At 40.5% G+C, this 12629-nt stretch overlaps 1 protein-coding gene across 2 annotated transcripts; it reads left to right on the top strand.

Annotated features, from left to right (window-relative positions):
• On the top strand, positions 215-7484 carry LOC8078226 (nicotianamine aminotransferase A). Of its 2 annotated transcripts, XM_021457530.1 has the most exons (7): positions 215-567; positions 2028-2367; positions 2586-2804; positions 2905-2964; positions 3091-3246; positions 4756-4849; positions 7089-7484. In XM_021457530.1, exons 1-7 carry the CDS (start codon positions 287-289, stop codon positions 7223-7225), a joined length of 1287 nt encoding a protein of 428 aa, XP_021313205.1. In that variant the 5' UTR covers positions 215-286; the 3' UTR covers positions 7226-7484. The 2 variants fall into 2 exon arrangements, with proteins under 2 accessions (XP_021313205.1, XP_021313206.1); XM_021457531.1 differs by lacking the exons at positions 2905-2964; positions 3091-3246.

Below are 12629 nucleotides of genomic sequence, written 5' to 3'. Positions count from 1 at the left end.
AGATATGATTAGATGTCGACATTATAAATATACGATTTAAGTATTCAGATACGGATGCGGTATCGGATGTTGAATATTCGGACTCGAATACGGACATATCTAAACCTCTATAAATGAATTCGATATCAATTACGCTCGGAAAATATCCGTATTATTTATTTGTTTTCATTCCTACTTATAGAGATGAATATGAATATGTATGGGTTGGCAACGGCGCCTGGCCAACGAGTTGAGTACGCCGCGCCGCTGTACGCGCAGGCACCCGCACTCCTGCTCCTGCGCGCCAATGGAGGACAACGGCGGCGGCGAGGTGGCTTGGCGTTTCGGGGCGGCCAACCCATCGCTGGAGGCGGCCAGCGCGCTGAGCATCCGCGCGCTGGTTCATCGGCTTTATGGCTGCGTGGACCGGAACGACCCGAGGCCGCTCGCGCCGCTCGGCCACGGTGACCCCTCGCCGTTCGCGTGCTTCCGCGCAGCCGCCGCGGCTGAAGAGGCCGTCGCCGCTGCCGCCACCTCTGGGAAGTACAATAGTTACCCCACCGCCGCCGGCCTCACCGAGGCGTGCAGGTACATGCAGCAAACTTGTCTGGATCTACCGGCTCCTCCCGCGATCCTCTCTTATCTCCTCTGTCGCCGCACCGGCCGCTGTCATTTGCTCCCTCAATAGTTACCGGTGTCTAGCTTAATCTCTATTCGCTCCACAGTTCAACTTGTCGGTTTGCTACAGGGTTTTAGATTTCCATCCATATGGGTTTTACTATGTAAATATCGATTACTACATTATAGGTGCTAACAATTACTCGTCCTATGGTTTGGTCATCTTAATCTGCTGCAAGTAGAGATAAGTGTACATAATGGTTATTTCAAGATCCTTGCCCAGTAGTTCTCCAATGCTTGGCCATAGCTACTTTCTTTACGATCATTTTTTTTTAGTTTTAGAATCTTTGATGTGTGTCCAAGGACTGACTAAGAGATTGGATATCTTAATAAATAAACAAGATAACTTAAAAAAAACTGCAGCACCATGTTAAAATAAGATTAAAATTTTGGGGACTGGAATATCGGTGCTCAATGTCGTGTGTGGAGAAGCCAATGCAAGGTCAGAAGGCACATACAAGAGTAAGACACTTGAGATCAGAAGGCGCAGTAGTTTAATTAGTGTTCCAGCTGTGCTGCTGATCCTGCAACCACTGTGAATCTGTGACTGATTACCAGCCTTCTGGTTCTCACATGACACATGTGCGGAGCATCTATGCTCACGCAAGCTTTTTGTCCCCATATAACAACTGCTTGTTAGTTTATTTAGTTGGTTAGCTAGAAGTTTGTCAGCATTTCTTTCTCTATACTAATTCAGATAGATCAAGATTATATATAGAGAGCTCGTGAAATTTTAATCCACCACAAATTTCTCTTTGATTTGACGCTTTAAATTATTATTTGTGCATCATTCAAGATAAAGGTTTCTCAATTGTTTAACAATGGACTTCGGGGGTTCGGAAATTCTCAGTATCTATACGAAGTTTGTCCAAGTGTCAAAATGGAATCCAAATTAAAGTTAAAAATCAAGTTCAAAGGTTCTTTGATCCTATACTAGTTGAAATTTCACCATGTTGTAACAAAGGCTGTGTTTAGTTCATAAAGGAAAAATTTTCATGACACTGTAGCACGTTCGTTTGTTTATGGTAATTATTGTCCAACTATAAACTAACTAGGCTCAAAAGATTCGTCTCGTAAATTTCGACTAAACTATATAATTATTTTTTATTTCCGTCTATATTTAATACTTCATGCATGCGTCTAAGGATTCGATGTGACAAAGAATCTTGAAAAATTTTGGGTTTTGGGAGGAAAGTAAATAAGGCCGAAATTAAAGATCTTAGAAAGTCAAATGTAACCCTCGTTGGCTTCAGTTGCCTATAAGAAATCTGCACAGCAGAGAGTGTATATGTATGTATGTCTGCCTATGAGTTCTGAAAGCTTTCTGCAAATTGACGTCCTTTCAATAAATTTCTGGTGAACACGTTAAGCGCTGTGGCTGCATACCTATCTCGATACCTCCCCTACGAGCTGTCGACAGGCGACATTGTCCTTACCGCGGGCTGCAACCATGCCATCGAGATCATGATGGCTGTCCTTGCCATGCCGGGCGCAAATGTATTGCTGCCACGGCCAGGATACCCAATGTACGAAGCACGCGCAGCGTTGGGTGGGCTAGAGTTCAGGCACTACAATCTTCTTCCGGACAAAGGATGGGAGGTTGACATTGAAGGTGTGGAGGCCCTTGCTGATGAGAACACCGTTGCCATTGTTATGGTCAACCCGAATAACCCTTGTGGGTCCGTCTACTCCTATGAGCACCTGACCAAGGTAAGCGTCTAACGCATTTTAAGTACAGAGTATGTGATAATCATAGTGCTTATAGTTTGGCATCAAAGCGTACATTGACAAATGAATATTAATTTTTTTTTGTCGAAATTTGACGACGAATGAAGGATCATTCACTTTGTGGGCTACCACCGTAGGAAATCTTATGCATATAACACATTGCATTCCTTAACCCAGTGGTCACAATTTCAACTCTCTAGATTGCAGAGACAGCAAGAAAGCTCGGGATAATGGTAATCTGTGATGAAATTTACGAGCATTGCACATTTGGAAGCAAGCCCTTCGTGCCCATGGGTGTGTTTGGTGAGATAGCTCCTGTGGTGACGCTGGGCGGCATATCCAAGAGGTGGATGGTGCCTGGTTGGCGGCTTGGTTGGATTGCAATGACTGATCCAAAGGGAATCCTCAGGAAGAAGAAGGTATTTCATTCCTTGGTGATACATTGACTTCTTTTTCTTCCTTTTATTTGTGTGCTCTACCATATCTACTTAGCGATGAGCTTGTTTCTCCAATATATAGATTCTTGAGTCCATCATTATCTACCGTGGCATCTCAGTAGACCCAGCAGCAATTATTCAGGTTACTACTGAGGATTCTTTGTGAAGTCCATGCATTTAATTTTCCACTTGAGTAGCTGGGTTGCTGCTACCCTGATGGTTAACATCCATTAATTACTTGTAACTGACGCCATATTATTGTGAGCAGGGAGCTATACCCCAAATCATTGCAAACACGGATGATGTTTTCTTCACAAATGCTATGAACACGATGAGAGAGGCCGCAGAGATATGCTACCAGAGGCTAAAGTGCATGGAGTGCATCACTTGTCCTCATAAGCCAGAGGGATCCATGTTTGTCATGGTTTGCAATCACTCAGAAACTCCATACTCCATTTTTTTTATGAAACAGGAGCGGTGGAGCCCCTACTGAAATTTCATTAATAAAAAAATACAGCGCATCAGTATGATCAAGATACATAAAAGGAGAGAAAGAAAATAGCAAGAATTACACAAAGTCTTCTAGCCATTGATCTATATGAGGATGATATCGTGCTTTTGCTCTTAGAATAACTGGAGCAAATTCATTTCTTAAAACACCTCTGCATCTCTGAACTGAGTGTGCTAAATTCCTGAAGATGATGTCATTTCTCATAATCCAAACAGCCCAACACATTGTAACAATGATATCCCTGAAAAAAGGTACCCTTAGCTGATCCCAGATGCTTTCCAAAATGACTGAAATGTCATCAGAATTAGACAGAATAATGTTCAGTCTACATTTTTAGTGTCTATCAGTCTACATTTGCTCCATAGCATGATATATCACTGCTACGGATTGACCATTACTGCTGGTTCTAGAGCCTTTTCCATTGCCGGTTTTGAAATTGGCAATGGTAGCATTGAGCTATCACTGCTGTTTTTTGAACCAGTTGTTCTTGCCAAAAAAAAAAAATACATGGCAGCTGTTGTCAGACGCAGTTGCCGTTCCACCTGGTGGGAGGATGGTCGTTGACCGTGTCAGATGATATCGAGCAGCATGTGGTGCCTCCCTGCTGTGAGGCAGCCATATTATTCACTGCCATTACCTCGGAGCCTGAGGAAGTCTTGGAGGGGAGGAGGATTGATGGAGCTAGAGATGCAGAAGGAGGGGGCAGAGGAGGACTAGGAAGGGAGAGGAAAGCGGCCGAGAGATACAGAGGGAGAGAGGGAGAGGATGAGGTACTAGGGATGGAGGGGAGAAGTGGACATGAGGTCCACTTAAATATTCAATTGAAACAAAATTGTGTCCCTGGACCTCGTATCACGCCGGTTCAAACTACAAACTGACCTACCAACAGTGATAATACATTACTACTAATAGATCTTTTCAACCCAGCAATAATGATGATAGATCTTCATCCTGACTGTTATAAAGAAATGGACAGTGATATAGATGACAACACTCGTATCCTGGGAAGTTTGGAAGCACTAGAATTCTTGTGTGTTTGAAGGAGCCTTTCAGTATCCATAAACTCTGCAAATCATAGGAGATGAGTGCAGTTTATGATGCATGGCTGGAGCATCAAAACTTAGTGATTTGCTTGCAAGGTCTTTGGTCCAGTTTGCATAACTTCTAGGGTACTTTTGTTGTTCAGGTCCTGATCTTGTATAGAATCAACCCCACCCTTTCTTATTCGGTTAGGGTGGGTGGGTGTGGTGTTGTTTTGTTCGGTGAGTTAGGTTTCTTTCTAAATCCAGCTCGTCTTGTATTCATGTCTTAATGCAATGACACACAGATCTCCTGTGTAGTTCGAGAAAAAAAAGATATTGACGACAACGATTGGTGTTATTTGTTAGTGTATATGATGATATGTAGCTTGAAATTCAACAGGTAGAGCTGGATATCTCATATTTCAATGGCATCGACGACGATATTGACTTCTGCACCAAGTTGGCCAAAGAGGAGTGTGTTGTGATCTGCCCAGGTAAAACAAATTATCCTTAAGTAGTATCTGATTATCCTGTGGGGGTTTTGAACAAAATCCATACATCTATGGAAATTCGAGAAGTTCATTAATTTTAAGGTGATGGAGACATGTCTTCTCCTAATATATATTCATAGGCCTGTAGCCAACACTTTTTAAACATAATTCTAACAAATCAAAAATTGTTTTTAATTATATAATATTTAGAATATGATGGTAAAAATTGTAATTGAGGTTGATGCACTAGCTATGGTTTTGAGGGGGAGGGGGGGGGCATGGCATACTGTGCATAGAACATTTTTTATAAAGGAAACATTTATTACTTTATAATCATTACATTAGTTTGATACGATAATTATGAATCCACTTCAAAATGACTTTTGTTTAAATTGGGAACCTATACATGAATCAGACCTCACAATAATATAATTTTCTCGAACCGACTTCAAAAATATAATTTCACCGGAGAACTGACTCTTTGGTTAAAAGTTCCAGTGAAACTCGTATGATCTTGTGTAAGCGTGATGGTAGCAATGTGAAGTTGTTCATTTCAGGCTACTAATTTAAGTCCAATTAATTCATGTCTACACAAAATGTTTAGAGGTGATGAGATGTACTAAAGACCTCGATTATAGTATTTTATGTCTAACAATTTTGTATTAGTAAGCATATGTTTCCTTGAAAGTTGAGTTTTCCAACCCCTTATCTTCGTAGAATCTCATAAGGGATCCATCTTTTATTTAGAAGGATCCAAAACACAGAAAATATTCTTCCACCTTCATAAGACTATCCCAAAAATGTGTCCCGATTTCTTCATTAAGCTTGAAATGAAGTCTTAGAACCCAAATACTTGTTCCAAAATTATTTGCTACCTGTCACATGTGTTGTAACTTGTAAGTAGCTAGTATTTACAAAGAATTGCAACGTTTTCAATATCCATTTCATGAATTTCTAACCCCCTAATCTTTTGGATGTCAAAGTATGTTCTATACGGCAAGGTGATACTTGCTCTTTTGGTTGTCACTTTGGAAATGTAGAGAAAATGTAGTCTAATTGCTTCAGCACGCCTCTTGTAGCTGAAGAAATACATTGTTAATTGTATACTACTCAGCATTGAGTTTATCAGTGTTCAACATGCCTCCTATTAACAGATGTTCCCTTTCCATCTATTTAACCTGTTTTCAGAATGTTCCTCCACCTTTGCCAATCTCCATCTCTCATCTTCCTAAAATGAATCGAAATCCCTATATGTGTCTCATAGGAAAGTGCTCTGGATTTACTTCCACAAAGCTCAGTATATTGGTCTCTACTTCTTGGGCCTCGCTAAATAAATGCAGTTCACTTTTATGGAAATTTAGTTTAAGACGTAATACTTGCTAAAAAGCATTACGTAATAGCTTCATGTTGGCTTGCTCTAGATCATGTTCCATAAGGGCTATTGTGTTATTGGTGTATTGCAGAACTAATAAACCACCATGCACCAGATGTGGCATCACTCCACTTAACTGCCCTTCTTTCTTTGGCTCTATTAGTGACGATTGTTAACATGTCAGCAACAATGATCTGAAAAAAGGAGATAATGAGTCCTCTTGGCCTTTCTTTTTTTGGAAATACTATCCAATCTCATCATTTACACTATTAATTTGCTACACTCCCATAAAGGACAAAGGTTTCAATCCATTTGATCCATTTGGGCAAAGGATCTTACACAAAGTTTGTAGCAAAAAGGTCATCTAACCTTATCAGGCTTTCTTAAAATTTGTTTTGAAAATAACCATGTTTAGTTTCCTTCAGTGGACTTCATGTATTTCTCATGTAGGATAACAACCCCTTCATAGATGTTGCATCCTCTCTTGAAAGCTGATTGAGTTAGGCTTATTATGTGAACATCAGCCACCATATTAATGCGATTAGTAGCCACTTTGCTGAAGATTTAAAACTAAGATTGAGCAAATAAATGTATCTATACTTATGTATTCAATTTTGTTCTAGCACCTTTGGAATGAGGGTGATAACACCAATGTTTAAAATAAACAATGGTGAATCCCTTTTATGAAAATTTTGAAACATATGTAGTAGGTTACTTTTAATGACTTCCTAAAACTTTTGATAAAACTCAACCAGGAAACCGTCTGAGCCTGGAATGAAATTGGGTAATCGTTTATTAACTAATAAACAATAGATTATTGAACCACTGCTTAAATTCTCAATTCATTAGAGTTTTATGGGTGTAATGCAGGCAGTGGGCTTGGGATGAAGAACTGGCTCCGTGTAACCTTCGCGGTAGATCCTCCTCTGTTGGAGGATGGGATGGAGAGGCTCAAGTCTTTCTGCCTGAGGCATGCAAAACCCACTAGAAATCATGCCACCTCATGATCTGTTAATATAAATAATATTCTGTCAATTGCATGGATGATCCCTTGTGATTAAATAAAGATGTATATTTGGTGTTGTAACACATATGGACTCCAACCAGGAACGAAAGGGGGATGAATCCCAATTCTAGTCCATTCTTTACGTGGACTCTATCACTCTACCAAACTTTTGGGCTTTGTTCGGACTATATATACACAACACTGTAATTATAAATATTTTTTTGACTGAACGTAATTATAAATATTTGGTGACTAATGAATGGTTTTCCTACTTTATGCCTTTGTGTTCATCTACTTGTCTCAACTATATTGATCGTGAGACAGTGGACAAAGTCCGAGTTGCTAGCGACATACTCTCTCCATCCATTTATTGGAGTCATTTTATCAAAAAAAAAAATCTCTAAGAATTGGAGTTATCTAAGTTAGGGATCAATATTTTCACCTTTTTTTCAAGCATATGTGGCTCCTCTCACTGGTCTAATTAATTCAACCGTCTGCATGCAGCTCCTTTCACTGGCCGAATTAATTTCTCCTTGGTCACTGCACACGACCCTAAAATGACTCCGATAAATAGATGGATGGAGTATTTCACAACAATTTGGTCATGCTCGTGCATGTATGCAAGTATCGTTGCATCGGATTCAGCACGAACAATCAACCTCCTATGTAATTTTAGATTTTAAGATTGAAACACCAAACACCCTTCATATCTTATTTGTGTAGCTCTTGTTTCATCCCTTAGTGTGGATAAAGATCAACTACAAATTTAAGAGTATGGCATTGTTTAGCGCTATGCTAAACACAACTTCATATATGACATTACTCTTTGTCATTCTTGGGTTCACATTGCATCACTCATATTGCACATCAGGCCTTTTGCTTTGACTAGTGGAAGCAAATTGTATGAACAATATGATCATAGTCTTCAATAGTTTGAAAAACTAGAGACATGATCTACTCATGATTAGCCTGAAGCTATATGAGTATTGTTCATAATACTATTGAAGAGTATGCCATAAAATATGTGCATTCCCTTCCACAAGATATTCTTATCAAAAACCTTTATAGATGTAGTACCTTAACTACAATAAGGCACTATTTCCTTTGATCTATAATGAAAGCAACCCCTAATTGAGGTTCATTAAATGCTTCCATTAGTGTAGGGACAAAACTAATGTCAATGACCATTGTCCATGTAGGATATGGCCGCCATCAAGAGCGAGTTCATCAGACTCTCTCTGAAGTCAGTATCCACAACATGTGACAAATCATTGATTTAATTAATTTACACCTAACGTAAATTAAAATCACTATGGTGATGTTGTAATCTCCAATGCAAAATTGAGGGGTTCCATATCTTGTGAACTTTGTTTTTGGATAGGTGGAGGTAGTCAACAAATTGTAAACCTCACAATAGTAATCACAAGATGTGTAGACCTCACAAACAATCATTATTAATGTTGGTACGCACATTGTAGATAATCTCTATGTCCAAAACATAGAGTAGATATCTCAGTGGTAGGTAAACAAATTGCTGCTATAGGCACGGTCTCCGGGCAGATATATTCGTATGAATATATAGCAGCCAATGCCTAAGACTCCACTACCTGTGTGTAGCCTTTAATAATGAATGATGGTAGTCACCATAAAGATGTATTCTCATATTTCCAAAACACTTATTTTGGGACAACACAATGTAGGTAATTATCAAGTTTAAACAAACATGATATAGACCTCTCAATGATGGGTGAATACTCACTGTCATAGGCAGGTCTCTGGGGCAAAGCAGTGCAGCCAATGCCTAGAGGACTCCACCTGTGTTATGATCCCGAATGTATCCAAGATATGAATATAACAATTTTGCATAATCCAACAATAATAAGAAATGCTTAATTAATATGATCTGCCATTATTAAGATGTAAATTATGGAAAATTTACTAAATTAACAAGGTCAACAAAGCACAGGAATAAACACTCTACTATACAGGAAACTTACTGAGCAAATAATGCTATAGTTGCTTACTGTCATAATTATGCAACCCCGTAGGGTCAAAGCAAAAATCCACTTCCTATGTTAGCCTTACTAGCAAAAATGGTTGCATGCCATTTTGGCTGTTCACAGTAGGCTCATATGAGCCTAAATTCATCCATATAATTAACTAATCAATTAATTAAGAGGATCTAATTTTGTTGCAGCCAAAATTAATTGGCAAACAACAAAACCGACAAACTATCTTGTTTAGATTAGATATGGACAATTTTCTGATCTTAAAAACAAACAATGTATATGAGTAAAAACTCTACGATACTATTACAGTTAGAGTCCCAGACTAAAACAGAAAATCATTGACACAATAAACGTATCTAAACATGACAATAATAAATTTATCTGCAATATAATATATTATGATGCAATTTCCAAGACTCATAACTCTCAAAAATTAACTATTATTTGCAATATGTTTATGCATCATAATCATCTATTAAAACAAGCATTTATATCATGCATAAAAGTAGGGTGCCAGGCGCGGGAGTACCGGCTCGGGCTGGCCGAGGCTGCCAACCGCGCGAGGGAGCAGTTGTGTGTCTTAGAAGCAGGGTTGTGAGTCATCGAGCGTAGGGACCACGGGCCACCCAGCGCAGAGCAGCAGTTCCATGTGGTCACAGGCACTAAAGTTGAGCATGCAGCTCGAGGTTCAAACGCACCACACGGAGCCTGGTATTTCTCCCCTGGCCCCATGTCAGGCACGGCCCGGTCCACAGGCCGTGCTTGGGCTGCCACCTTGGCCCGTCGAGCGGCACGGCACGACCTGTTTTTCAACGGCCGGCTCGGTAGAGGCCTCCTACCTACGTTACACGGATACTTCAGGATAGGCGCGTATCGCGTATCCGATATGTATTGGACACGGATACATATGCGATACGCCGCCGATACGTATCCATGGAGTATCCGAATTTTAATTATTTTTGAAAAAATCGAATACGCTGGGCTGATATGTATATGTCTCAGGATTCGCATATCTGCCTTGGTGGATACAGCCCAGCCCAACAACAACCCAGTCAGGCACTTATCCCCTCCGTCGTCCTACCCTCACGCACGGACAGACCGCACGCACGGACGAATCGCGCCGCCTCCTCTACTCCCCGCGCGTCGCGACCCCCGACCCGCCGGCCACCGGCGACGAGCAGACGTCTAAGTCCGACCTTCCGCTTCCCTGCTCTCCCTCTCCGGTGACGAGCTCCCATCCGCGACCCTCCCTGGCTTCCCTGCTCTCCGTTCGCCGGCAGCAGGCAAGCACTTGTCCGCCGCACTGTCTGTCCCTGCTCGCTAAGTCTTCAGCCACCGGATCAGGGTCGAGCTCCAGTGAGCGGTGAGTGAATCCCCTTCCCCATTCTCGATCTGTTCTATTTCAGTAGTGGAGCTAGAGTTAGTGATTCATGTTGCTTGATTGCTGTAGATGGCGTCTCCCAATTTGAGTGGTGCTAGTGCTAGTAGTACTGGTAGTGTCGGATCTGCAGCCACACAGACAACAGACATCAAGGCTCCACTTTGGGATCATGTGACTATTCTGGAGAAGCCTAAAGCTGGTGGAGGAAATGCTATGTGGCGCTACAAGTTCTGCCCAATGCAAAAACTGAGTAGTTACACTAGAGTTGAGGCTCATTTGCTGCAGATTTTAGGAAAGGGAATAGGTAAATGTCCTAATGTCACATTTGAAATGTTGAGTGCAATGAGAAAGGAAATTGAAAGGTGCAAGAATCTGGTGGAAAAATCTAGGTCCAGAATGGTTTCACTACCTACTGCTCCTTCCTCGAGCAATACTGATGACACCAACAAGAGGTCTAAGAGGGGGCCTACTTCTGCATTGGAAAAAAGCTAGGAGAGCGGAAGACCGTAATCACTTGGATGCTTTAATCAGTAGAGCAATTTATTCTGGAGGGGTTTCTTTCAATTTTTTGAGAAATCCATATCTTCGAGAAGCTTTTGCCTTTGCTTGCAGCAGGAACATGCAAGGTTATGTGATGCCTGGTTACAACAGAGTTAGAGAAGGACTTTTGAAGCAAGAAAGGAGGCACATAGAGCGTTTGTTGGAGAGCACAAAGAGTACATGGTCAGAGAAGGGAGTCACAATCTGCACTGATGGCTGGTCAGATCCTCAGAGGCGACCAATAGTCAATTTTGTGGCTGTTTGTGACAAGTCACCTATGTTCTTGAGAGCTGATAATTGTGAAGGTGAGATCAAAAGCAAGGAATACATTGCTAAAAAATTGAGGGCAGTAATAGAAGAAGTAGGTCAAGATAATCTGGTCCAAATAATTACTGACAATGCTGCAAATTGCAAAGGTGCTGGTCTAATAATTGAGGCAGAGTATAATAATATATTTTGGACACCATGTGTTGTGCATACCCTCAATCTTGCTTTGAAAAGTATATGTGAACCTAAAATATGAAATAATCCTTCTGATGACGAGAAATTTGTTTGGGAGCAGCTTGAATTTATACATGATGTCAAATCTGAGGCTGCTGTGATAAAGAATTTCATAATGAATCATGGCATGCGGCTTTCAATGTTCAATGAGTTCAGCCGTTTGAAGTTGCTTTCTATTGCTGAAACTAGATTTGTCTCTGTTGTATGCATGCTGAAGCGCTTTGTTGAGGTAAAATTAGCCCTCCAACAAATGGTGATTAGTGACAAATGGAGCATCTACAAAGAAGTGAGAGATGATTCTCCAACTCCAACAACCCAAATTGTGAAGGACTTGATACTTAATGATGTATGGTGGGATAAGGTAAACTATATTCTTAGGATTACCACTCCCATATATGAAATGATTCGTATGACAGACACCGACACACCATGTCTTCACTTAGTTTATGAGATGTGGGATTCAATGATAGAGAAAGTGAAGAAAGTCATATATCGAGATGAGGGCAAGCAAGAAGATGAGGATTCAGTCTTGTACTCTGTTATTTATGACATACTGATTGCTAGGTGGACAAAAGGAAATGATCCACTTCATTGTTTAGCTCATTCACTTAATCCAAGGTACAAATTGACATTCATGTATTTTTATTTAGTTCACAGGTCACTTGTGTCATTCATATTCTTCCATTGACTAAATCATAAAGCCAAATTGACTACTTTAGATATTATAGCAAAAAGTGACTTGAAGAAGGTGTTGGCCATGAACCACCCCACAAGGATAAAGAGGTCAAAAATGAGGATGGTTTGCTTCAAGAAGTTCTTTCCCAATCCAGAAGACTTAGCAAAAGTAAAAGAAGAGTATGCAAAGTTCTCTAGTTGTTCTGAAGAGTTTAATGATCCTGACTCAATCCATGATAGATGGGCTATTTCCCCTATGACTTTGTGGACAAATCATGGACAAGCTGCTCCCATGTTGA

This window comes from Sorghum bicolor, chromosome 3 (genome assembly GCF_000003195.3).
Source record: "Sorghum bicolor cultivar BTx623 chromosome 3, Sorghum_bicolor_NCBIv3, whole genome shotgun sequence".
Taxonomy (NCBI): Eukaryota; Viridiplantae; Streptophyta; class Magnoliopsida; order Poales; family Poaceae; genus Sorghum; species Sorghum bicolor.
The sequence above is the reverse complement of the archived record's forward strand: the minus strand, read 5'-3'. Positions and strand labels throughout refer to the sequence as shown.

Bases quoted from the DNA above. Each gene is read 5' to 3' on its own strand.
- LOC8078226 (XM_021457530.1), top strand. From the start codon at position 287: ATGGAGGACAACGGCGGCGGCGAGGTGGCTTGGCGTTTCGGGGCGGCC. The intron at 568-2,027 runs GTACATGCAGCA...GAACACGTTAAG, and splicing joins GGCCTCACCGAGGCGTGCAG to CGCTGTGGCTGCATACCTAT. The intron at 2,368-2,585 runs GTAAGCGTCTAA...TCAACTCTCTAG, and splicing joins CCTATGAGCACCTGACCAAG to ATTGCAGAGACAGCAAGAAA.